General features: G+C 39.1%; 1 protein-coding gene across 3 annotated transcripts in view; it reads right to left on the bottom strand.

The window, feature by feature from the left end:
• Positions 1-710: 710 nt before the first annotated feature.
• The window catches only part of LOC124613245, a 160,652-nt gene continuing 133,379 nt past the window's right edge, over positions 711-27,983 (bottom strand). For all 3 annotated transcript variants that reach the window (XM_047141928.1, XM_047141929.1, XM_047141930.1), the window contains 2 exons: positions 14,067-14,213; positions 711-1,715 (listed from right to left, as the gene is read on the bottom strand). In XM_047141928.1, the coding sequence (XP_046997884.1) occupies positions 1,624-1,715; positions 14,067-14,213 (239 nt within the window). In that variant the 3' untranslated portion in view covers positions 711-1,623. The remainder of the gene's footprint in view (positions 1,716-14,066; positions 14,214-27,983) is intronic.

Below are 27,983 nucleotides of genomic sequence, written 5' to 3'. Positions count from 1 at the left end.
TAGTTACTTTTACTATACATTTGTATAACATTTTAGCACAACAAAAAACAATAAACTGCTTCTTCATTTTTACATAATGTATTTGTTGCACACACAAACACTGAATGGCACCAATTATTAATATCACAGAGTTGACTATGTTTTAATTTATAGAGAGCAAGACAAATAACCAGTATCATTGTATGGTCTGTATATTTCAGTAAAAAAGTGTATAGATCTTCAACCCAAAGTTTAGTTATATGTTTATGGCTAAAATGACATCAGTCACAGACAAAAAAGTCAATGTGGCTCACAGTGATCTCTCAGGTTTTCTCGATATGATTGATTAATAGTGTACTTCTGAATGTTCTGTTAAGTTGTTGATTCCCATTTTGTGCACAATATTTTGACAACTGATCCAGCTGTCTTCCTTAGGTGCTGCGAGTACTGATCTCATACTTTTACTTGGTCCCACATTGGAAGATGCTGGGAGCAGGAGCTTGCAATCAGCACATAGCTCATAGGCTGTTGAGACAAGCCCCACTTTCTTCTCCCAGAGCAGCCGGCTTACAGCTTAGAAAAGAAATGAACATGTAATGTATTAGTGCACTGCAGAAGTGCCACAAAAGTTGATGGTGAGTAACTAAAAATGGTTCAAATGGCTCTGAGCACTATGGGACTTAACTTCTGAGGTCATCAATCCCCTAGAACATAGAACTAGTTAAACCTAACTAACCTAAGGACATCACACACATCCATGCCTGAGGCAGGATTCGAACCTGCGACTGTAGCAGTTGCGCGGTTCCAGACTGCAGCGCCTAGAACCGCTCAGCCACTCCGGCCGGCGTGAGTCACTAGAAGGACCAAGAACAAGCTCTTTGCTCATTTCTGTAAATAATGTACTTAAGGTTGGCAATGAGTGTAAACATTCTGGAGTGGCATGAAGTCAGACGACATGCGCCGATCACTGAGGGGCCAAATAAAAGTGTGTGACCAGTATTACTGTTACGTGTACTCGCAGCACCTGAAGATAATGGCTGGGTCTGTCATTGAAATACTATGCATAAAATGGAATCAACAACTCAGGAGAACACCCAGAAGCACACTATCAATGGCTGACAGTGTTTCACAGCCCACAGATACGTTTGAAACCAATAATGCTCTTTACTGGGCATGAACTTTGCTTTCACATAACCTGGAAAATGGTTACCCAGCAAGTTACTTATGGGCCTACAGTACAATGTGAAATCGAAACTGTATAGCAATTTTGCATGCTTCTTGACATAACTGGTTACAGTGAGTGGGGGCTTGCCTGCTTGCTCTTCAGTTTACAGATATGCCATAATATGCCCCTTACCTGCAGAGCCATCAAGTCACACATGTAATTACACTGTATGGAAGCAAAGGAACTTATTGCTGCTGTCACTATAGGGGGAACTAGGATGACATATGTTTATTTTTACTCCCTCCACTCCTCTGATAACACTTCTATATTCAGCATTTTGGTACATATAGTCCTTAGTTTATTCATTTCTGAGGCCTTCAGTTTTGACATTGAATTCATGTGGCATGTTTGTGAATAAAACTTTGGTAAAATGTAATCACAGTTAACCTATATCTTGAAAACTGAAGGATTTTCTGTTATCACTCAAGAAACTGCACACGAGATACATCACACTGGTGTAGGACACCAGCTGTATCAGCTGAAGGTATCAGCTGCCCTCCAAATGCTGCTGCTGTGAATCAAAATATTTCTCAATTAGTTTACAGAGACCATAGTGAAAAACAAGGAGACAGATTCGTTACATTGTGATTTGCTTTACAATGTAACTGTGACTATAACAAACAGCAAACAGTTCATTGCACCTTGTATGCTAAATTTTCTGTATCAATACAGGGTTTAAGAAAAGAATTGCCAGTTGGTGTAACTTTTGAGAGGTATGGATTAATTATAATATTGACTAGATGTGGATATAAGCAACATATATGTAAGTACCTTTGGCAGCTATCACATTTTATGGTTTAATGTAAGATAAAGATATAAATGCTGTAAACTACTACATTTTAGTTACTGTTACATGGTAACATTTAATGGTTGGAAATTAAAAGTAGTACACTTGTGTTGGATTGGTTCAGAATGTGGTGTTTCATAATACGTTTTGTGCCTAAATTATGCTTGAAATGTAATGTGGAATAATGGTACTGTATATTCCACAGAAATGATAATCACTGCCATCTGCATTGTTATCCTGATTGCTGAATGAACATTCCAATTATGTAATGACGTTTTCCATTCCAACACAAACTTAATAATTTTTGAGAGGTTGGTTATTGATCATTCCAGAAGTTAATATGGGCTATATTCTGTAGGGAGTCTTGAAGGAAAGGCCACTTTCTGGCAGGTAGTAAATTATCTTTTTGAAGCAAAAAGGTTTATAAACATATGCTATTAGAACATTTCCTGACATACAAGTTTGTAAATGTTCATACGTTTATATCACAGCAAAATAGTTTTATTTTGGTATATACTTTTATGTATTAGTTACGACCTGTTTCAAAGTTAGAGCAGTCCATTACAAATTACAAATCAATTCTTACATGCAGTAATACATGGAGGCTTAATTATCTGCACCTCAGTTACATGGATTTGAATTTACCCAGATTGTCAACCACAAGCAAATATCTTTGTAGTCTAATCTCTGTGTGCACAGATATGTCACGCTGGCACTAACTGTCCACACTATGTGTGACCTCTGCTTCGGGCGTTTCATTATTGTTTGTGGTAGACAGTGACCATTCCATTATTGTTTGTGGTAGACAGTGACCATTCCATTATTGTTTGCGTGACACAGTTGACAATGGCTACACTGCTGTGCCACGTTGTGCATCTGAACTTTAAAAATGTCAAAGCACAAAGGAGTGCTGCTATCACTTAAAGGTAAAATAAACATTATTGATTCATTTGAAAAAGTTAACCAGTAAGTATGGTGTAGGTACTCCTCCAATAACCAATATTAAGAAGAATGCTGATTCAGCTTTGAAGTTAACTGGCAAACTTGATAGTGAAGATAGGAGTAAACATAAAAAAGTGTCGAAGAAACCAAAAAAATGTACCTTTGTATTGTTTGTTTCACACACACACACACACACACACACACACACAAACTAAGCAAACGATATCTGGTCTTTTGCTCTCTGAAAAGGCATTACAGTTAACTATAAAAATAGGTGGCGATGAATTGTTTGTGGCAAGTAACAGATTTAAATCTCATCATAGAATTTGTAAATTGGAAATACAACGAGGAAAAAATTTCAGCTCATGTAGATGCAGCAGATTAGAACTGGATGAAAATGACTGTGGCATGGACTTTGTTTGCAACACAAATGAAACCAGATTAAATTGGAAATCCTGGCGAGAGAACTCAACTCCAGGATACAAAGCTAGTAAAGAGCGAGTAACAATATTACTTTGTGCAGATGCTACTGGGACCCATAAAATACCTTTGCTCGTTGGAAAATCCAAAAACTCCAGATGCTTCAAAAAATACCAGGGTTCCCTTAATATATAAAAGCCAAATATTGCATGGATGAACACCAAATATTCACTGACTGGTGTGACTACACTTTTATCCCTGCAGGAAAAATATTTGAAAACAAAACTGGTAAACAAGGGAAAAAGTCATAATTTTACTGAGTAATGCACCAATCCATCCTATGGCTGAATTGTTAGAGAGAGGAAATGGAATGTTCACAGTAAAATTTTTGTGTCCTAATATGATATCTTCACTACAGTCAGTGGATTAAAGTGTTACTGAAACATTATAATGATTTTATAGAATACAACTTTTACATGGATTGTTATCTGAGATAAAGATAAAATAGAAGTCATTTTGTCATTTTTCAAGCAATGAAATTAAAAGAATATTGTTACATGGTTCTAGATGCATGAGATTTGATTGAGAAGCTTGGAACAGAATACTAAAATGGGAGTATGAAAATTCAGTAACCAATAAGATGATTATATTTTGAAGGATAAAAATGAGCTAATGACAAACATACAAATATGCCAGGAATGTGATGATGATGATGATGATGATGATGATACGAAAGAGTGGATCACTTCTGACAGTAGTGATTAAGATTTTTCAAATCATATTGGGTGAAAAAATTGTTTTACTGAAATCACATTACAGCCAAACAAACAGCAGGAAATGCAAGAAGTTGAAACAGAAGAAAACATAAGTGCTGGAAATGATGCAGGACCATCTCATGCAGAAGTGTTTCAAACCCTGGAAACAGCTTTCAAATGGTGCAAACAACCAACATAGTGTGACACCATGAGTTCATGACAGATAAAACAAATTCATACTGTAGCAGCAATGAAGAGAGAAAGCTTTTTATGTCAGATGACAATGAAACTACAGTGACTGTCCTATGTGACTTTCGTTAGGTATTTCATTAAGGTTGCAGAATTTTATTAACTTTAAGAACATATGTATGTACATGTGAAAATGTGTCTCTAATCTCTTAATAAACACTGATTTTTATTTGATTTTAATAAGTTTAATTTATTTTGTTGTTTAGAATTAACATTTATCTTTGTATTAACCCTATAAAGTTAACCATATGACATACCTGGAAGATAACCATAAGCGGGTGACATATGTTATCTTTCTAGAGTTAATAATACAAAAATCACTTTCCTTCATACATTCAGCTACCTAGATTTTCGATTATCCAAATCATTTATGACAACACTTAGTATCGTTAATTGATTCTCCACAGTACATGTTTTAGAGCATCACAGCATAGCTTTGTATTGTTCATTATACAACATAGCAGTTTTTCTTGTGCATTCACCTTTCTTCTGTAAACTCCATCAACCTGCCTAATAAAGGTCTGATTGTATTAGATCAGGAGTAGGGCCTGGATGTCAAATAATGGCAATACTGCAACTGTTCCACAGCCCAGGGAAAATGCAGTTCACGTATTGCCTCACACATAAGATAATGGGTGGTGGAGTCTCCATCTTGGTAGAAGGACTTCAGAGTTGCCAACCAACAACACATCCACTAATTATTCAATGGACGTAGTTTCTATAAATGCAAGTAATTGTATCTTGTACACATACAATCATATCTTACTACTGAAAATAGCAATATACATGAAATGTGTTCTCAGTTGGTAAGTAAAACTGTTAAAACAAGAATTTCCCCTATTTGGTGAAACAGGTGACGAGTTCAAAGGAAACAGGACTTTTTATCAATGAGACGGGAGGGGAGGGGAGGGGAGGGGAGGGGAGGGGGGGGGGGAGTTAGCTGGCCTGCACAAGAGAAGGCCTTGAAAACATGCACTAGATGTGACATAAAGGCACGAACAGCTGTGTGATAAAGGGATATCATGAAGAATTCAGTAATATTCAGGAACTGAACACTATTGGTTCCTGTAAGCAAAGAAGTTAACATCAATATATGCTATTTTACAATGGAACCTTGAGGTTTACCCATTTAATGTACTTAATGTATACACTATCAAACTTGATTTTACTTCAAATAATCCCACTATTATACAATTTCTAGTAGTTTGTTGACATAGAAGCATATTTGAATGGCTCATTATGTGTTGGGATTGCAACATAGACATACATTGCAATGCTATTTGTCCATGGTGATTGCAACTACAGTTCCATTGCAGCTGACAAATGGTACTACAGGCACTGTGTATCCTAAATTCGCAATTACTAATGGAAGAGCATTTGACAATGCACTTTTGGAGACAGGCACATGATAAGAGTCAATAAAGGGAAATTCACAGTAAAGCGAAGGAGGAAGAAAGAATTACTCATGTGGTCATCACTACCCTACTACTGGTGTGCAATGATTTGTTGTATGTCCCAACATTGCACAAATGTTTTTATGTTGATCTCTGCATTATGAAAGACTGTAACCATTTCATCTTCAGTGTACACAAAATCTGCACAAAAGGAACAGCATCTGGTATTACCAAATTCACCACTGGTTTCAAGGAATTTTTTATATTAATAGTGTTACTTTTTGATGATGCTTATTCATTCGTAGTTTTAGTATCCTTGCCAGCAGACATCACAATGGAGGTAGATGAACTTGCATGGGCAGTGCAAAGAATCGTGTGAAAATCTGCCTTGGAGGGCACACGTGACACATATTATGGGCACACCTCCTGACAGAGGTGTTTACCTGTGAGTGGCAGTACGCCAGCAGGGACAGGGACAGGGCTTATGCTGAAGTCAACTATGAGGACTTTGTTTTGCGCTTCATGCCGCCTGTGGTTGTCAAGTGCTTAGTCAACAGCCACCTGTATCAGCATGTGCTGAGTTTATCCCTGTGCACATCTCTTGAGGTTTTGGACTTTCTGTTTCCTGTAGATTGACTCTCAAGGCAAGTTTTCATTACATCTTAAGGGGTTCTGTTCCCAAGTTATTATCAAGTCACCATCGACCCATGAAGTACCCATACTAATGTACAGTGCAACAGTGCTGTCACAACTGTGCAAATACTAAAATAGCCAAACCAGAAAGACCGCAAATATCCAACTGTGATCTTTCAAAAAACAAAGAGAGTTGTAGTGTTTCTTTGCATCTATAACATCAACATATCATCTTCTTCAATTAGTTAGAAAATACACTGAGTGAGCAAAAAGCAAAAGGAGCCTTTGGAACGTGTGAAACCTGTAACACCTGTGTATGTATGTAGTAAAATCATTCTCGCTTGATTAATAAGATATCCTTACACTGTATAACACTGATGGTTTAAAAAGAGGTAAGCAGTAATTTCCAGTAGTTTGTATTCATACAATTAATTTTCATAAACTGTTTGAAATGTAACATGTTTCTTTTTATATACACTGGTAAGTAATATCATCTCCCAGACACTTTGCTTTCCTCCGAGGAAACCTATGCAGTGACAGTGAAAATGTAAAGGAACTTTCAAATTGATACCTAAAATAGGTTGTTTTTGAAGACTGGTTTGATTCACACATTAACATCTGAGGCAAAAGTTAAGAGCTGATTTCTTGTGAAGAGAACAGGAAAATCATGAAAATGTTTGGCAGTATCTTTATACAAAGATGTAAAGAAGATAATTTTTGAGTCAGTCATAATAGTATATATATCTACTGTTGTTTTATTCAATGAAATGCTTCTTCTGTGAATAACAGACATTTTTGTAGATACGTATCATGATTCAAGTGAATTCACATTTTGTCATCTCCTGTTACATGTAACATGTTGTTAATCAATAGAAATACACAACTCATTAGTACTTCACTTATTTATTTTTCTTCAAAAATTTGTGGATATGAGGCACATGTCTGAAATGCTCGTAACCACATTGATAACATGAAAATTATCTTTTGGCACAATATTTCCATTGCTGGAAGTCTTTTTTCCCTTCTTCTTCAGAATTAAATGCAGCCAGAACACTTAAATGTATCAATTCTCAGGGCACATTATTATTATTATTATTATTAATACTACTACTAGTGGAGTTGAGAAAATATAATAACAATAATTATTATTATAAGATTATTAATAAATAATAATAATAATAATAATAACATTAGAAGTATACGATAACGTAATGTTATGGTCCAGCTGAGGTGACTGACTGTCTCAGATGAAGCAGGTAAGGTGAAAATTGAAGAGGCAGTGGGACAATAAGGATGGCTCTGTCTCTAATGTAATAGTGTGTGTCAGCAACAGGACACAAGGGACAGATCTTGCATATGTGTTTTTCACATGAATATTATTAATGTGGAAATAAATTGGGAGCAAGAGCATGGTTCAGGATATGATGTATGCTGAGAAGGTGGCAGAATATCACTTTGGGAGTCGTGGGACTGTTTGGATTAGATTAGATTTAAATTCAATTTTCTTCCGTAGACCCAAAAATGAGATGATTCTCATTGGTATGGAACAAGTGAGAAGGTATAAGACATAAAACATTTGAATATAATGCTCATTACCCTGATTATTTGTCAGGGGATTGTCGAAACAGGTGAATACATTACAGTATACTGGAACTGCTAATATTTACAGAATGCACACACTGTCAGAATGAAAACACTTTTAATAAACTTATCATACACAAAATACCTAATCTTGACTGTTGTGACCAAGTGCTGTCAAAACTGAAATCTAACGGATATTTTTACTTAAGCTGGTCTAATAGTCCCTGTTAAGTTATACATCTATAGAGTAGAAGGAGTTGCCTACAAAAAGGTCTTTCAAACTCTCATCAGGTTACCTCCCATTAGGAAAGTGGGTGCACTCAGTGACTGTTATGTGATTTATAAATTACAGAGCACAGCAATCAGTTGTCCTTTTTTTTTTTTTTTTGCTGGTTTTATGACACAAATACAGATTTCGGATAGTGCCTAGCCATTATCAATGCACTATTTTCTAATCTTGATGCATGTTAGTTCCCTGTTGGTTGGGTGTCAGTCACATTACTTTGAATACTACAGTACTATTCAAAGAACTGTGACTGACACCCAAACAACAGGGAACTAACATGTGTCAAGATTAGAAAATAGTGCATTGATAATGGTTGAGCACTAGCCGAAATCTGGATTTCCGTAATAAAACCAGCCAAAAAAGGATGACTGATTGCTGCACTCTATAATTTATAAATCTTTGAAAGTCTGTTTAAACCGTGCTTTAGCCGAAACCAAGTTTTTAATGGTTGCTGGCAAATTAAGGGAAATGTGTGTTCCTGAATTAGCTCTTTATGTAGATTGTTCTTATTCCTTGTATTGATACTATGTATTTAGCTATTGGTTGGAAATAGAGATATATTACTTGCAACAAATTTCATTAAGGAATAAATGTACTGAGAAGCAGTGGTTAGAATACAAAGTTCCTTGAGCAGGTTTCTACATGTCATTCTTGAATTTATACCACAAATGAGTCATATTACATGCCACTCTAAAAACTTTCGCTCGGTTTGATGAGTTACCACGGAATATGATCCCGCATGACATAATAGAATGAAAGTTAGCAAAGTATGCAAGTCTTTTCATATTTATATCTCTTAAATTTGACATCATTCTCACTGCAAATACAGACTTGTTTAGGCACTTCACAAATTCTGTGATATGCCCTTTCCAACTGAATTTATTAACAAGTTGTAATCCCAATAATTTAACACTGTCAACCTTTTCATTCTGAATGTCTTCATATGTTATACATATGCTGGAAGAAAATCTCTTACAGGTTCTGAACTGCATATAGTGGGTGTTTTCGATGTTTAATGACAGTGAATTAGCTTTAAACCATTTATCAGTGTCAGTGGAAATTTGACTAGCAGTCTTTTCTAAATCTGTACTTGACTTGCTACTTATTGCAATGTTTGTATCATCTGCAAACAAAACAAACTTAGGATATGGCAATGTAACAGACAAGAGATCATTAATGTATACAGGAAAAAGCAATGGACACAGGATGGAACCTTGAGGAACACCACATGTTGGAGAGGATATTGCTGATTTCAGCTCACAATGAGAGATAGCTGAAGCCTCTGGAGGATATGGTCCAGTTAGTCCACTGCAGGGTATTATTGCACAATGTTGGCCCAGTTTAGTTGGAGGGAATACGGTATTGGAGACTTTTTTTAGACTGTATTGGTGGGTATTGGCCATTTGTGAAGGGCTTAAAACATATTGGAGATGGATTACTCACTACTGTAGATGTGCTGTCCGCAGATAGCAAAACTACATGGTCCAGTCACATTAATGTGACCACCTCTTATACACTCCTGGAAATGGAAAAAAGAACACATTGACACCGCTGTGTCAGACCCACCATACTTGCTCCGGACACTGCGAGAGGGCTGTACAAGCAATGATCACACGCACGGCACAGCGGACACACCAGGAACCGCGGTGTTGGCCGTCGAATGGCGCTAGCTGCGCAGCATTTGTGCACCGCCGCCGTCAGTGTCAGCCAGTTTGCCGTGGCATACGGAGCTCCATCGCAGTCTTTAACACTGGTAGCATGCCGCGACAGCGTGGACGTGAACCGTATGTGCAGTTGACGGACTTTGAGCGAGGGCGTATAGTGGGCATGCGGGAGGCCGGGTGGACGTACCGCCGAATTGCTCAACACGTGGGGCGTGAGGTCTCCACAGTACATCGATGTTGTCGCCAGTGGTCGGCGGAAGGTGCACGTGCCTGTCGACCTGGGACCGGACCGCAGCGACGCACGGATGCACGCCAAGACCGTAGGATCCTACGCAGTGCCGTCGGGGACCGCACCGCCACTTCCCAGCAAATTAGGGACACTGTTGCTCCTGGGGTATCGGCGAGGACCATTCGCAACCGTCTCCATGAAGCTGGGCTACGGTCCCGCACACCGTTAGGCCGTCTTCTGCTCACGCCCCAACATCGTGCAGCCCGCCTCCAGTGGTGTCGCGACAGGCGTGAATGGAGGGACGAATGGAGACGTGTCGTCTTCAGCGATGTGAGTCGCTTCTGCCTTGGTGCCAATGATGGTCGTATGCGTGTTTGGCGCCGTGCAGGTGAGCGCCACAATCAGGACTGCATACGACCGAGGCACACAGGGCCAACACCCGGCATCATGGTGTGGGGAGCGATCTCCTACACTGGCCGTACACCATGGTGATCGTCGAGGGGACACTGAATAGTGCACGGTACATCCAAACCGTCATCGAACCCATCGTTCTACCATTCCTAGACCGGCAAGGGAACTTGCTGTTCCAACAGGACAATGCACGTCCGCATGTATCCCTTGCCACCCAACGTGCTCTAGAAGGTGTAAGTCAACTACCCTGGCCAACAAGATCTCCGGATCTGTCCCCCATTGAGCATGTTTGGGACTGGATGAAGCGTCGTCTCACGCCGTCTGCACGTCCAGCACGAACGCTGGTCCAACTGAGGCGCCAGGTGGAAATGGCATGGCAAGCCGTTCCACAGGACTACATCCAGCATCTCTACGATCGTCTCCATGGGAGAATAGCAGCCTGCATTGCTGCGAAAGGTGGATATAAACTGTACTAGTGCCGACATTGTGCATGCTCTGTTGCCTGTGTCTATGTGCCTGTGGTTCTGTCAGTGTGATCATGTGATGTATCTGACCCCAGGAATGTGTCAATAAAGTTTCCCCTTCCTGGGACAATGAATTCACGGTGTTCTTATTTCAATTTCCAGGAGTGTATTTGAAGTCACCATGCAATAACCACTCACAGAAAGGAGGTGGCAGCAACAGCAGTGGATGGTATATGAAGTGTGTTGAGGGTCTTAGAACACAGTGCAGTCATTGTCAGAATGTGGAAATGGAACAATTTATTTTACGTTCAAAAGAGCATGATCTGCGGCTTTTGGCCCTAGGGTGGAACCATTTCTGAAACAACGAAGTGTTTGCTTGCTGCTGTGGTTAAAGTACAAGATGCGTGGCAAAATGGCACTATACAAAACTGGTGCTGAAGAAATTGTTGTGGACCAAAAGCCATAGATGATGGGAATGAACAGCAGCAGTGGAGATGTGTACAGATGAACGGACATGTAACTGATCACCCAGATGAACTCAGGGGCTACCAATAATGTCTGTTCAATGACCATTCAGTGAAGGTTGTTGTGTATGGACCACCACGGCAGCAGCCTGGTTCATGCACCCATGCTGACCATTGTTCATCACCAATGAAGGCTGGAATTTGCACACCAATACTGCAACTGGATGTCCACTGAGTGGGGACAGCTGGCCTTTTCAGATGACTCACATTTTATGCTCCATCAGAAAGATGGATATTAGCATATACAGTGTGAAACATTGAAAGCAAACAACCAGGGCGCATTCCCTGGGTGATCTCATTATTCTGAAAGGTGCAATGGATCAATACAAGTAAGTATATATCCTTGGGGACCATGTTCATCCCTGCATGCAGTTTGGTTTTCCTCCGCACAATAGCATCTACCAACAGGACAATGCAATGTGTCACACAGCTCGCAATGTATGAAGAGCAACAGGCTGAGTTTACCATACTACTCTGGTCACCAAACTCCATGGATTTAAACCCAATCAAGAATCTTTGGGACCACCTCGACCAGGCTGTTCACACCATGGATCCTAAACAGAGAAACGTAATGCAGCTGCCACGGCACTGGAATCAGCATGGATCCACAACCATCTTGGTATCTTCCAGACCCTTACTGATTCTCTTCCTGCACATCTTGCAGTGATCTGCACTGCAAAAGGTGATTATTTGGGCTTTTGACACGTAATTGCATTAATGTGACTGGACAATGTATAAAGGGGCCCTTTTGTGCAGAAGATGTGACTTCAGTCAAAATGAAGATACTGCTCGTGTCGAGTGATCTTAATAGGATGTATGTTTCCATGCAGCCGTTAGAAAGGTAGAGGTTGTCGTCTGTGAAGGTGGTTCTGTGAGCTGATAACAGAAAATGAAAATGTACAAGTGTGAAGGTTCTGAAGAGATGAAGACAGAATTCTTGGCTCTGGTCCAGATTATGGAAATATCATTAATGTAACAGAATCCAGCTTGGGGGTTTAGGAATTTGGTTGGTTACAATGGATTCAATAGTTTATCTTATGAAAACACCATGTGAGATTCTGTGAAAGTGTTGTGGACCTATTTGTGTATTATGTTCAAAGGAAAAAGGATTGATGGCAACATAACTAGTATTGCACATAAAGAATGAAATGCCAGCTATGGAACTGGAAGTAACTGGAACATGTAATATTCAATGGCAGCAAGGCAGGAGTGTGGAGGATGTTACTGTGGGAAAGTCCAGCAACAGTCAAGAAAAAGTAGGTAAACAGTGGTGGAAGTGGTTGATATCCCTAAAATGAGAAGGTGGGCTTGGTAAAATCAATGGGAGCTGGTGGTGACTAGAGCAAAAACACAATTATTAAATCCTATTTTTTTGAAAAATAAATGTCACAGCTTGCACCTAAAAACAATTCCATAGTAGGTTTCTCACGTTCCTTCCATTGTCAAGATCATTCACTTCCATACCTCGGGCTGTTTTCAAATCCAGACAGTTCCTTCTCCTCCTCAGAAGATGCATCACTCTTGTATAGTATACAGAGCATTAAAAGCAGTTTTCTTGATTTCATTAGTTTTTTTTTTTAATTTTTATAAGCTCATATTTCCCTGCTATTTCCTCTTCACATCACTTTTGTTTATTATTTTCTGTCCAGAATAAACACACCTCTGAATTTCTGCTGCATATCTTCTCTGTTTTCTTTATGTACGGCCAAGAAAAATAACTTTTATCCCCCCTCCCCACCCCTCAAGCACATGAGGTGAGACATTGTCAAGGAGACAGTGGGACTGTATCTGAAGGAGCAATGTTTGCATATTGCCACTATAATTGAAGTTTCCCTGATTATGTAGTACAATTGTGTGGAATAACAAAAATGCTTCTTAATCAGGTTACAGCAAATTCTCTCTTCCATCCTTGCCTACTGAACTCGTGTTGCTTCGCTAATAGTCTTGTTATCATAGCTTCTCTAATAGTCTTGATATCACAGCTGTTTTATATCCATTACAACTTCTGGCCATACATGCTCACATCACAAATCCATAATAATAAGGGAGGAAGGAAGAAATGAGGATTAGGATTTTATGTCCCATTGATTATGAGGTCATTAGAGATAGATCTCAAGCTCTGAATGGGAAAGACAATTCACTGGGTCCTTCCAAGGGTTCCATCCCAATATTTGCCTTAAGCAATTTAGGGGAATCACTAAAAACCTGAAGCTAGATGGATGATTGAAAATTTTAACTACTGTCCCAAATACTAGTAGAGTGGCTTACCACTGCACCACCTCACTTGGTATCTTAGAACAAACCATAATGTTTTGCTCTTGCATTTTTTTGCAAACAAATATAACAACTTTTAATGTCTGAAAGAATAAGAGTCCAAAAGTTAAACCTTCCTGACTTCCACGTATAATTAAAATAAATGCAATAATGAACTTAATGTGTTCTTGATGATGGCAAAATTGTAGTTTCAAGCATTTTGCCATGACACGAAGTTTATAGAGATTGATTATTAACAAAGGACCATACCTGGAGCTGGATCAGGATGCAACATAGTAGTGTCAGATAACACAACAACACTGCTCATTGTAGGAAGACTGACTCCAATATTTGTGAGAGTCTCCAACTCTCCACTGACATTTAAAATTTGTACTGATGCTGTCTCTCCTGTTAACACTGAAAACAGATATTACCATTATTAATGCCATAATCTAAAGTATGCACTTTGTGTAAGTATCTAATTTATACTTTTGGCAGCCTGGATTTGGAGGAGCACAAGTAATGAACTGTCACACATAGTCTTGGGAGTAAAACATAATATTGTTTTAAGTGTAACAACAGTAAGCTGGACATCTGTCTTTTTGACTTGAATGTTTTAAGGCACACTAAAGAATCCATTTTGAAAGTATTTTATAATCAATGTCACATCTATTTGGAGGGTTAGGAAGCTAGCTAGCAATGTGCAGTTTTACAGAGGTTGACCAGAGATTTATAGCAGTCATGAAGACAATGTATTGAGAAAATGTAAAGAAACTGAGTACTGTTCATCATCTGAATATTGATTCTGGGGCACATATTCGTAACGTAGAATGTGGAAACGTAAAGTCTTGGTGGAATGTAAATAATTTTAGGAATAGCAAAATTCGTGCTTCTTCCAGGCAATACTGTGTGATAATGAATGCCATTGGAGAGAAACCAACAGAAGAGATTATTAATGATGTTTTACAGAGATTATAAAGTGGTTCTAACTCAATTTTGAGAAAACACCCTTACTTAGTTCTGTACAACAAAAAGGGTCATACCAACAACTGATATAGCACACAAACAAAAGTCAGCAAACAGGGTAGAATAATCCAAAAATTTTGGCGTGCATACTGACGAAAACTTGAACTTGAACTGAAAGACGCGTATTGTTGGGCTGCTTAAAACTTAAGTTCAGCTACTTTTGCTTTTTGTATAATTACTGGTCTTGGAAACAAAAACATCTGCCTCCTGGCATATTTTGCATATTTCCACTCAGTAATGTCACATGGGATAATTTCCTTGGGTAACTAATGACTTAGAAAGAAAGTAATGATTGCAGAAAAGCAATCAGTAAGATCAATATGTGGTGTTTACCCAAGGTTGCCATGTAGTCTCATTTTTAAGGCATTAGGCATTTTATCTACACCTTCACAATGCACATATTCACTAATGAAATTCTCACAAATAATCCAACACAATTTAGGAACAACAGAGATGTCCATGCCGACAACACTAGAGGAAAAATTTTCTTTATTACTCACTATTAAAGCTCTCAATAGCTCAGAAAGGAATTCAATATGTAGCAACAAAAATGTTTGATTGTTTGCCTGAAACATAAAACGCCTGACAAGTAGCAAAGCAAGTTTTACACTTAACCTGGAGTTATTTCTTCTAGAAAAATCCGTCTGTTCAAGGACCATTTTTTTTAACTGGTAGCCTGTAAATACAAACTTAGTTTTTAGGAATAGCTGCATCACTTGGAGAAAAATTTTCATTAATGTTAACACTAATCAGGGATACATTTTCTGTAAGCTGACTCATTTCACATTATTTCAATAAAAGAATCGTTCAAATGCTCTATGGAACCTAACAAACTAATCGATCTTCAGACTTTAGACTACAACAAACAGCAATGCATAGGCATTCCCTATTAGAGACAATCTTCACAAAGGTTTTCAATAGTTGTACAAGGCATAGTCTATATCAATTCAGGCAGTCCATGAAAAAATCTTACCTTCATAGTCTCGAATGTTATTGAATTTAGCATATGTTAAAATGAAGGACTAAGTAAGGAACATATATTTTTTTGTTTTCTCCAAAAAAATTTCTGCTCAGAGATACAGCCCTCCAAAGATGACACTGCGCATACCAATTTGAAGATGTGAATTTTGGAAAAAATTTTTAAATGTTCTATCTCTGGAACAGTTTGGATATTTTGTTGTTGTTGTTGTCTTTTTTTTTTTTTTTTTTTTTTTTTTGAAAGATATCTGCTTTATGATTACAAAAAAAAAATCCTCCATTTGGACTTATCTGTCAAAGTTCTTTCACTATAGTGTTCAGATTTTTTTTTTTTCAAAAATGGCAATCCATAAAATTTTGATTTTTTCTGTTGATTAATACCATATAGTTTCCCCAAAAAGGAGAGTTTCCACTCCTAGATTGAACAGGTTTTATAAACAATTGAAATTTTTGCCATACATAAAACCTGTCTTATTAACACATTATCGCATAACAGGCTCATAAAAATCAAAACCTACCCCTATTTAAAATAATTTTAGTTTTGAAAGATGAGTAAGAGAATCATTTTTCAAGCATTTTAAATGGTTCCAAAATGTATGTGAAAGGTCCAAAGACTTAAAGGTTTCAATTTATACAAGTTCTGTACACTCTGTTTTGTACTGAAATTAGCCAGTCAATGAGCTAAAAATGTGTTCCACCGTTTCAGTATCTTCCTTAATATAGAGTGATGCCTTCCTGTTAAACCAATAGGAATTGGAGCACTTACAGTCTTCAAAACATTCAGGAAATGAGCATGATGGCGTTGTTCCTGTCCTTCAGCTGGAAACCGATATCCAGCACTGGTCCATGTGGTAGCTTCATAAAGTTCACTACAATTCTGTATAACTGGCATCTATAATCTCAGCAATCCACCAGTCACACATACACACATGCCACAAATACAACCCCCTCCCCCTTCTCAGGTTGTGAATCGGAATATTATCCTGCTGTTTTTGAGGTGTTGACTGAAAAAATGAAATTTCTTCTTCCTTGCTCTTTAAAGTGCATGCAATATGAGTTCACCAATCACTTTGAGTCGAAAAATAAGTCTTCTGAATTCCTTTCACAGGAGTAGTTTGTTTGGACCGTCTTCGTTTTTCTGTTCACGGAATTCTTCAATTTCCTCTTTGGACAAAAGAGTGAGGGGCTGTGGATGTGTAAAATTTCATGACTCTCTCCTCAGCATTCTGAATCGCAGCTGTATTTGGTCGGGAAAGATTATGTTTTGTAGCATGATGCTGCAGCAGGCCTCCTACACCATCACAAGGCCCCTTCCCATGACCAGTAGCACTGCATACTAAATCAGTTGGCACAACGCAACTTACTCGATTCAAACAGCTGGTAACGATTTTTAAAATGACTAGCAGCACCATCAGAAATAATGATGATCTTCTCTGCCTCTGTTTGCAGTTGAAGAAATTTGCGCATTGCTAGCAAAGCACGTGCTGAGTCATGTCCTGTGTCATCACTTATAACTGCAACATTTGTGATCTTGTTAAAAAATGTGTCACTCCTGTAAAAATTGAAACCTGGTCATTACTCCAATGATGTACTTCTTGTGGGAGAATTACAGACCAGTTCCTGGCAAAATCACAGTGAAGCACTAAACATAGTTCTTCAGCCTGTACACACCCTTTCACTTCTGCACTGTGTTGTTGTTGCAATTTCTTCAGATGCTGGTGTGTTACTGCTTTCACTGACCATTTACCAAGTTCAGCAATGAAACTGTCAAAGGCAACAGTTTTCTTAATTAGTTTATTTTCCTCCCATGATGCATATGTAATTTCTGCAGAGTTATTAGCTACGACTTCCAGGCGAAGTGTCTGTAAAGACAGTCTTCCCTTTCCAGGGTAGTCACCACATTCTTGAAACAAACAAGTATCTCACTTTATGTCACAGACTACTAATGACTTCACGCACCCAACCAAGGTGTCATATGTTACGTGCTCCCCAAGGTGTCATATGTCACATGCTCCAGTAAGTTCTTCAAAGTTACCAAATAAAGTTCAAAATTCGCGCAGTACACACATGAACAGACATTTCTGGGTGGGTGTGGAACTACCCACTTAGGTCATACTGCATAAAATTTTGATCTTCCAATATGTGAAGTTGTAAAGTTGCTCTTATAAATTGCAAAAGTTTCTTTAATATCCAAGACAATGTACCTCTTCACTTTCACAACTTTTTGACCTTAAACTGTTACAGTTATTGTGTCTTTTTTGTTGGCACTCTGATGAGAACAGTCTCATTTGTTTTCCAGATGAAATGACTGCACTATTTGAACTTGAGCTGCTTCTACAATATGACCGTAATAGGGATCTGGTATTCCAAAGACTCCTTTTACAGACATCACATTTCTTGATTTGTTTACCACGTACTTTGATACTGATGGAATGTGGTTCAAATTTTTTTTTAATGTCTCTGGAATAATAGTTAAAACTTGCACTTTTTCACTGTAGGATGCACAATATTCAACAGCTGAATTGATATTTGTGAAAAATTGCTGGCAAGAGTGCTTTGGTTCATTGTCTTCTGAAGATGGAATTTCTCCTTTTAAGAGTGTGGTCAGTTTTGCTGTAGTGTATTTATCCACAGCTGTAGTAATTTCTCTGCATTTTCTTGATGCATAGAGCTTATGACTCGACTTCATTGACCACAGTTTCTTAACAGGACTTGACTGATTCAGGGTATTTAATTCTTCTTCTGTTGATGCAAAATCTGCATCACCTGCACCATATGAGACTTCGCCTTGTTCAGATACTATCATTGTTGTTATTCCGTCAAAACATTTAGAACACAAAAAGTCGTCACTGGAAACATATTCACTTTGAAACAGTTTTCAAAATGAGAACACTTATTCCCAACCTGAACAAAGTCTGTTTTTTTGTCTTATATACCACTCTTTTATGGATATCCAAATGGTCAGCACACTTCACTCTCCTGTGTCCCCAATCAGAAGAGATTTCAAACAGTCCTTTACACAAAACACACTGTAACTGTGTCAACTGGCAAATTCCTCACAAAAATGCAGAACTCACTGGATGGTGTCAGATTTCTTAGAAGCCTCTTCAGTAACCAAATTAGCACTTAACAACTACAATACAGAAACCTGCAATGAACAACCTTGACAAAGAAACTGACAAGAACTACAACAAAGTGTAAGAAATATCTGAAACAATGAGAGTGAAAAGAAATAACTGCAACAAAGACAGTGGTAAGAAATAACTGCAGCAAAGACAATAGAAATAAACATTGTAACACAGAAATTGGTAAGAAACAACTTTAGTGAAGACATACATTACCCTTGAAAGTTAACAAAAATTTTTTTTTTCTTTTAAATAAAACCGGTCTAACTTAAAAGTGGAAGCTCTCCTTTACAGAGAATATAGTACTAAATGGTACTAATCAACAGAAAAAAAATCTAACTTTCTGTAAATTATAAAATAAATTCAAAAGGCGACAGTAAAAGAACTTTGACAGATATGTCCAAACGGAGGATACCATTGTAATCATAAAGCAATTATTTTTGAAATAAAAAACTCTCGCAAAATATCTGGAACTGTTCAGAGATACAGCACTTTAAATTTTTTTTCAAAATTAGCATCTTCAAAATGGTGTCTGCATTGTCATCTTTGGAGGCCTGTATCTCAGGTCCAGAATTTTTTTGTGGAAAAAACAAAAAAAAATATGTGTTTCTTACTTACACCTGAATTTAACTTATGATCGTTGATGCAGCGCATGGTCTACAGGGCATGATTTTGCTGAGAAGAGACAGAGAAATTCAATAACATCTGAGACTATGAGGGTAAGCCCCCCTGCCTGAAGTGATATGGATTATGCCACAAGTAATTGGTCACTTGCCCCCCCTCTTTATAATTCGCTGTTGCCACAGGGTTGAAGTAAGTGGCATCCCTGTGGAATAAGTCTTCCCAGTGCATCCCACTCATGCTCAGTAAATGTGTAGACTTCTCTATTTACACAATGTCATCACTTCCAAATGTCTTTATCACTATGATCAGTCCTGAGGATATGGGCATGGGCTTCCTTGGATATTAAGCTGTAACCCATTACAGCATGGAAGATCTTTTCACTATCACAATACAATACCATTCCCTTGTTTATGAACTTGTAGCACCTCCGTTCTAGGTGGTCCATTTCCTGTTGTGGAGAAGTCCATACTGCCTCTTTGATCATCACTGCAGAGACAATTTTTATTAATAGATTATCACATGTACTGTCACACTTAAGATACGGATGGTTAGAAAATGAACACAGGTGTAAGAAACTAGTTATCCTCAAGAAATAGAAAATATACTTTTCAGTTCAACTTATGATGCAGCTACAACCATTTACTTCAACTATTCCCTTGTTTCTGACAGAAACAATTCCCTTGTGTCTGATAGTAACACGAAAGTGTATAGTGGTGTTCTAGCATTTATTATGAAACTCATTTACATCATAATTCTGTGGGTACCAATTTCCTTTCACGTTCAGTTTTAGAAATCACCATTTAAGTGGAAAAGTGAACTGCCACAACATAAGAATATGGGGAAGACAGCAGTCACATACCACAGTTAACCATCATAGAGACTCTCCAAAATTCTATGTGCTATATGCCATAGCCCAACAAAAGATTTGTCACCTGTTCTTTTTTGCAGAAAAGACGATTACAAGAAACATGTTACTGGATATATTGCACTCTGGATTTTTTCACAATTGTGAGAACAAGCCGAAAAAATTAATTTTTCAATAGGATGGAGCACCACCACACAGGCACCAGCATGTAAGAGCATTTGTTAGCAATAAGCTGCCTCACCAATGGATCAGATGCAAGGAGTGTTCCACTCTCTCTTGGCAACGCTGAATTTAAGGTCTTCTGAACTCACGGTATGTAATTCCTATGTGCCTCCCTTTACAACAACTCTGGGTGAAATGCAATACTGCATACCAAAAAACAATGAATGTAGCAACTCCAGAAATGCTTCCAAAAGTATAGGACGAGTTTAACTATCATCTGGATGGTGGGCATACTGAACTTTTGTGAAAGGTAAATGAAAACTTTGATACTAAATGTAACTGCAAAAAGTACCCCACAGTTGCATGCACATGCTTGTAAAAGATTTACCCTTGTAAAATCTGACAGTTCTTTTGAATATCAAAACTTTTTACACCTATGCATAAGTTAAAGTTCACTACAAGTTTCTATCTTACTTCATGAAGAAGATACAGTGTATAAAATAAGATGAATATCTCTGACACCTTATGTATGTGAAAGGAGACATTTATTCTGATTGAAAAATAAATATGCTCCAAAGATGATGAGAAAAGTCCAATAATCCACCATGTTTTAGCCATAACTGCACATTGATTTAGTGCAGAGACTTGTCTCAATATGAAGTTAAATATGTAATGGCAGAAAGAATTCATATGAAACCCATTTTTGCAGGACAGAATCTCTGCACTTTATGGACAAGTCTAGTAGCAACGAAATATTTAAGGGAACAACCAGGAAAAAAAAGTCAGTAAACACTGATAAAGTAACTTCTATACTTCCCAAAAGTATCATTTGAATAAAATTGACAAGTTATGGCGGTTTATTTCAGCTGTGTAGTGGAGGTGAACAAACTTAACCTCCCTTTCTATGTCAATAAATATTTCCAACTCTCATAAAATCTTCATCAACTAACCCTTAAGATCAAATAAATTCATCTTACAAATCATGTGAATGTAATATTTTATAAATAATTTTAATTCTTTTTTATAAATCGAGTTATCTTCCTTGTATAGTTTTCATTTTCTTACATAAATAAATTTCATTATGTGACAATTAAAGCTTAAAATTCAAATAAGATGGAATAACAACAATATGAAAATGACAGATTGCTACAACACACAAAACAGGTTTCATGTTCACTTCGCTTCCTTGTTTGCAGTTCACAATGGAGTTACGTACACTGAAGAGAAGATTCCAGCAAGCTCCCATTTAACATAAATCAGGAAATTATAAATTCAAAAGCAAATTAAAAGTGTGCCTCATTACCCACTCCTTTTACAAATTACGTGTATACGTAATGTGTACGCGTAATGGGGCCCCTTAGGGATATGGCAGCAAGAGAGGGGAAGAAAACCAATGTGCGCTCCATGTGCATACCAGGGGGAGTCATTCCAGATATGGAAAGGGTCCTTCCGGATGCCATGAAGGGTACAGGGTGCACCCATCTGCAGGTTGTCGCTCATGTTGGCACCAATGATGTGTGTCGCTATGGATTGGAGGAAATCCTCTCTGGCTTCCAGTGGCTATCTGGTTTGGTGAAGACTGCCAGTCTCGCTAGTGGGATGAAGGCGGAGCTCACCATCTGCAGCATCGTTAACAGGACTGACTGCGGACCTTTGGTACAGAGCCGAGTGTAGGGTCTGAATCAGAGGCTGAGTCGGTTCTGTGACCGCGTGGGCTGCAGATTCCTCGACTTGTGCCATAGGGTGGTGGGGTTTCGGGTTCCGCTGGATAGGTCAGGAGTCCACTACACACAGCAGGCGGCTACATGGGTAGCAGGGGTTGTGTGGTGTGGACTGGGCGGTTTTTTTAGGTTAGATGGCCTTGGGCAAGTAAAGAAAGGGCAACAGCCTCAAAGGGTGCAGGGCAAAGTCAGGACATGCGGGGACCAACCAGCAATCGGTATTGTAATTGTAAACTGTCGAAGCTGCATTGGTAAAGTACCGGAACTTCAAGCGCCGATAGAAAGCACTAAAGCTGAAATCGTTATAGGTATGGAAAGCTGGCTGAATCCAGAGATAATTTCTGCCGAAATTTTTACAAAGGCACAAAAAATGGTTCAAATGGCTCTGAGCACTATGGGACTTAACTGCTGAGGTCATCAGTCCCCTAGAACTTAGATCTACTTAAACCTAACTAACCTAAGGACATCACACACATCCACGCCCGAGGCAGGATTCGAACCTGCGACCGTAGCGGTCACGCGGTTCCAAACTGACGCGCTTAGAACCGCACGGCCTCACCGGCCGGCTACAAAGGCACAGACGGTGTTTAGAAAGGATAGATTACATGCAACTGGTGGCGGCATGTTTGTCGCTGATAGTAGTAGTTTATCCTGTAGTGAAGTAGAAGTGGATAGTTCCTGTGAATTATTATGGGTGGAGGTTACACTCAGCAACCGAACTAGGTTAATAATTGGCTCCTTTTACCGACCTCCTGACTCAGCAGCATTAGTGGCAGAACAACTGAGAGAAAATCTGGAATACATTTCACATAAATTTTCTCAGCATGTTATAGTCTTAGGTGGAGATTTCAATTTACCAGATATAGACTGGGACACTCAGATGTTTACGACGGGTGGTAGGGACAGAGCATCGAGTGACATTATACTGAGTGCACTATCTGAAAATTACCTCGAGCAATTAAACAGAGAACCGACTCGTGGAGATAACATCTTGGACCTACTGATAACAAACAGACCTGTACTTTTCGATTCTGTAAGTGGAGAACAGGGAATCAGTGATCATAAGGCCGTTGCAGCATCCCTAAATATGGAAGTAAATAGGAATATAAAAAAAAGGGAGGAAGGTTTATCTGTTTAGCAAGAGTAATAGAAGGCAGATTTCAGACTACCAAACAGATCAAAACGAAAATTTCTGTTCCGACACTGACAATGTTGAGTGTTTATGAAAAAAGTTCAAGGCAATTGTAAAATGCATGTTAGACAGGTACGTGCCGAATAAAACTGCGAGGGACGGGAAAAACCCACCGTGGTTCAACAACAAAGTTAGGAAACTACTGCGAAAGCAAAGAGAGCTTCACTGCAAGTTTAAATGCAGCCAAAACCTCTCAGACAAACAGAAGCTAAACGATGTCAAAGTCACCATAAGGAGGGCTATGCGTGAAGTGTTCAGTGAATCCGAAAGTAAAATTCTATGTACCGACTTGACAGAAAATCCTAAGAAGTTCTGGTCTTACATTAAATCAGTAAGTGGCTCAAAACAGCATATCCAGACACTCTGGGATGATGATGGCATTGAAACAGAGGATGACACACGTAAAGCTGAAATACTAAACACCTTTTTCCAAAGCTGTTTCACAGAGGAAGACCGCACTGCAGTTCCTTCTCTAAATCCTCGCACATATGAAAAAATGGCTGACATCAAAATAAGTGTACAAAGAATAGAAAAGCAACTGAAATCACTCAACAGAGGAAAGTCCACTGGACCTGACGGGATACCAAATCGATTCTACACAGAGTATGCGAAAGAACTTGCCCCCCTTCTAACAGCCGTGTACCGCAAGTCTCTAGAGGAACGGAAGGTTCCAAATGACTGGAAAAGAGCACAGGTAGTCCCAGTCTTCAAGAAGGGTCGTTGAGCAGATGTGCAAAACTATAGACCTATATCTCTGACATCGATCTGTTGTAGAATTTTAGAACATGTTTTTTGCTCGCGTATCATGTCATTTCTGGAAACCCAGAATCTACTCTGTAGGAATCAACATGGATTCTGGAAACAGCGATCGTGTGAGACCCAACTCACTTTATTTGTTCATGAGACCCAGAAAACATTAGATACAGGCTCCCAGGTAGATGTCATTTTCCTTGACTTCCGGACGGCTTTCGATACAGTTCCGCACTGTCGCCTGATAAACAAAGTAAGAGCCTACAGAATATCAGACCAGCTGTGTGGTTGGATTGAAGAGTTTTTAGCAAACAGAACACAGCATGTTATTCTCAATGGAGAGACGTCTACAGACGTTAAAGTAACCTCTGGTGTGCCACAGGGGAGTGTTATGGGATCAGTGCTTTTCACAATATATATAAATGACCTAGTAGATAGTGTTGGAAGTTCCACGCAGCTTTTCGCGGATAATGCTGTAGTATACAGAGAAGTTTCAGCATTAGAAAATTGCAGCGAAATGAAGGAAGATCTCTAGCGGATAGGCACTTGGTGCATGGAGTGGCAACTGACCCTTAACATAGACAAATGTAATGTATTGCGAATACATAGAAAGAAGGAACCTTTATTGTATGATTATATGATAGCGGAACAAACACTGGTAGCAGTTACCTCTGTAAAATATCTGGGAGTATGCGTGTGGAACGATTTGAAGTGGAATGATCATATAAAATTAATTGTTGGTAAGGCGGGTGCCAGGTTGAGATTCATTGGGAGAGTCCTTAGAAAATGTAGTCCATCAACAAAGGAGGTGGCTTACAAAACACTCGTTCGACCCGTACTTGAGTATTGCTCATCAGTGTGGGATTCATACCAGGTCGGGTTGACAGAGGAGATAGAGAAGATCCAAAGAAGAGCGGCACATTTCGTCACAGGGTTATTTGGTAAGTGTGATAGTGTTACGGAGATGTTTAGCAAACTCAAGTGGCAGACTCTGCAAGAGAGGCGCTCTGCATCGCGGTGTAGCTTGCTGTCCAGGTTTCGAGAGGGTGCGTTTCTGGATGAGGTATCGAATATATTGCTTCCCCCTATTTATACCTCCTGAGGAGGTCACAAATGTAAAATTAGAGAGATTTGAGTGTGCACGGAGGCTTTCCGGCAGTCGTTCTTCCCGTGAACCATACGCGACTGGAACAGGAAAGGGAGGTAATAACAGTGGCACGTAAAGTGCCCTCTGCCACACACCGTTGGGTGGCTTGCAGAGTATAAATGTAGATGTAGATGTAGATATCTCGAGTCAGGGATTGAAAAGTTCTGTTAGCTACATGACAAGTAGCAGTTAGGCAAAATTAAACAATGGAAAGAGCAGGATGGAATAACAACAATATAAAAAGGCTAGATAGCTACTCACCACATAGGCAAATGTTGGAAACCAGACCAACAATGTTATGGTACATAGAAAGAAAACAATTTGAATGGTTATGGCCATATGAGACATGTGAATGGTAATAGAATCCTTCTGTAAGTATGGGCATGGTGATTTTCAGAAAATCTCTCTCTTCCCAGATCAATTTTCCAATCTTTGCATTAAAATGTTTCACAGACACCTCATCCAGGGCAGGCGCTAGTGTCTGAAGTCACTGAGTCACAGAAAAGTCCTTGTACAGAAGCAGAAAAAACACCCCTCCCCCCCCCCCCCCTCTCACAAGTGCACACACACACACACACACACACACACACACACACAGATATATATATATATATATATATCTGCCCAAACTCTTTGCCTCTGTATATGTCTGCTTGTGTCTGTATATGTGTGGATGGATATGTGTGTGTGTGCGAGTGTATACCCGTCCTTTTTTCCCCCTAAGGTAAGTCTTTCCGCTCCCGGGATTGGAATGACTCCTTACCCTCTCCCTTAAAACCCAAATCCTATCGTCTTTCCCTCTCCTTCCCTCTTTCCTGACGAAGCAACCGTTGGTTGCGAAAGCTAGTATTTTGTGTGTATGTTTGTGTTTGTTTGTGTGTCTATCGACGTGCCAGCGCTTTCGTTTGGTAAGTCACATCATCTTTGTTTTTAGATATATTTTTCCCATGTGGAATGTTTCCCTCTATTAATTCATATCATTAATTTGAACCCAACAATTACGTTTGTTATTGTCACTGTCGCATTTCGAAATCTTTTCTGTCATCTTATTTTCTCTTTTTGTTTTTGCCAGTAGTTTCACTTTGTATTCACCTTCTCCTTTTTACCGTAATCTACTATACAATTTTATCTCGCCTATATATACTCAATAATACGTCACCCACTTCCAAACCATAACCAAAAAATTTTTTTCCGCTTTCAACACTACCGCTGCTATAAAATCCACTGTTTCTAGTCCACAAACAGTCCCTTTCACCTATTAAACAACCATTTCGTCTAGTTCTGATAACTTTTGCTTTATTTCCATTTCCGTTTTTGCCACATCACTGATAATTTTTAGCCGCTTCCCACAGGTTTTAACGTCATTATTTATTCGCCAGACAATTGTTAGCCTCATTTTCATAATCTGTCACCACAAAACCACTCTTTTTAATACATTTACACGCCGTTTTTTTCGAAATTTTCCCAAATCTCTCCATCCTTTAACGTGTTTTGGCGGCAACACAACCACCTAACCTTTGTGCACATCGTTGTCTACCAACCCAAGTTCACCACAGATCTCTGCCCAAACTCTTTGCCTTTGTATATGTCTGCTTGTGTCTGTATATGTGTGGATGGATATGTGTGCGTGTGCGAGTGTATACCCGTCCTTTTTTCCCCCTAAGGTAAGTCTTTCTGCTCCCGGGATTGGAATGACTCCTTACCCTCTCCCTTAAAACCCAAATCCTTTCGTCTTTCCCTCTCCTTCCCTCTTTCCTGATGAAGCAACCGTTGGTTGCGAAAGCTAGTATTTTGTGTGTATGTTTGTGTTTGTTTGTGTGTCTATCGACGTGCCAACGCTTTCGTTTGGTAAGTCACATCACCTTTGTTTTTAGATATATGGGAAAAATATGGAGCATTTCCTTTCACGCCAATCACCTGCTACCCTACCTAAAACCTCTTTCCTCATTACCTTAGCCAGCTTCATCCTAACCCACAATTTCTTCACCTTTGAATGCCAGACATACACCAACCTATTTATGGGTCGCTTAGAGGAAGCCTTCTTGGTTACCCAGGCCTGCCAAACCGAAGTTTGATACAGATTTATTGATGACATCTTCATGATCTGGATTCACAGTGAAGAAGAACTCCAGAATTTCCTCTCCAACCTCAACTCCTTTGGTTCCATCAGATTCACCTGGTCCTACTCCAAATCTCATGCCACTTTCCTCGACGTTGACCTCCATCTGTCCAATGGCCAGCTTCACACATCCGTCCACATCAAACCCACTAACAAGCAACAGTACCTACATTTTGACAGCTGCCACCCATTCCATATCAAACGGTTGCTTCCCTACAGCTTAGGTCTTCGTGGCAAATGAATCTACTCCAGTCCTGAATCCCTGGACCATTACACCAATAACCTGAAAACAGCTTTCGCATCCCGCAACTACCCTCCCAACCTGGTACAGAAGCAAATAGCTAGAGCCACTTCCTCATCCCCTCAAACCCAGAACCTCCCACTGAACCCAAAAAGTGCCCCACTTGTGACAGAATACTTTCTGGGACTGGATCAGACTCCGAATGTGGCTCTCCAGCAGGGATACAACTTCCTCAAA

This window comes from Schistocerca americana, chromosome 4 (assembly GCF_021461395.2).
Source record: "Schistocerca americana isolate TAMUIC-IGC-003095 chromosome 4, iqSchAmer2.1, whole genome shotgun sequence".
In the NCBI taxonomy this organism is placed as follows: domain Eukaryota; kingdom Metazoa; phylum Arthropoda; class Insecta; order Orthoptera; family Acrididae; genus Schistocerca; species Schistocerca americana.
Note: the sequence above shows the minus strand (reverse complement) of the source record. Positions and strands in the feature narration are given on the sequence as shown.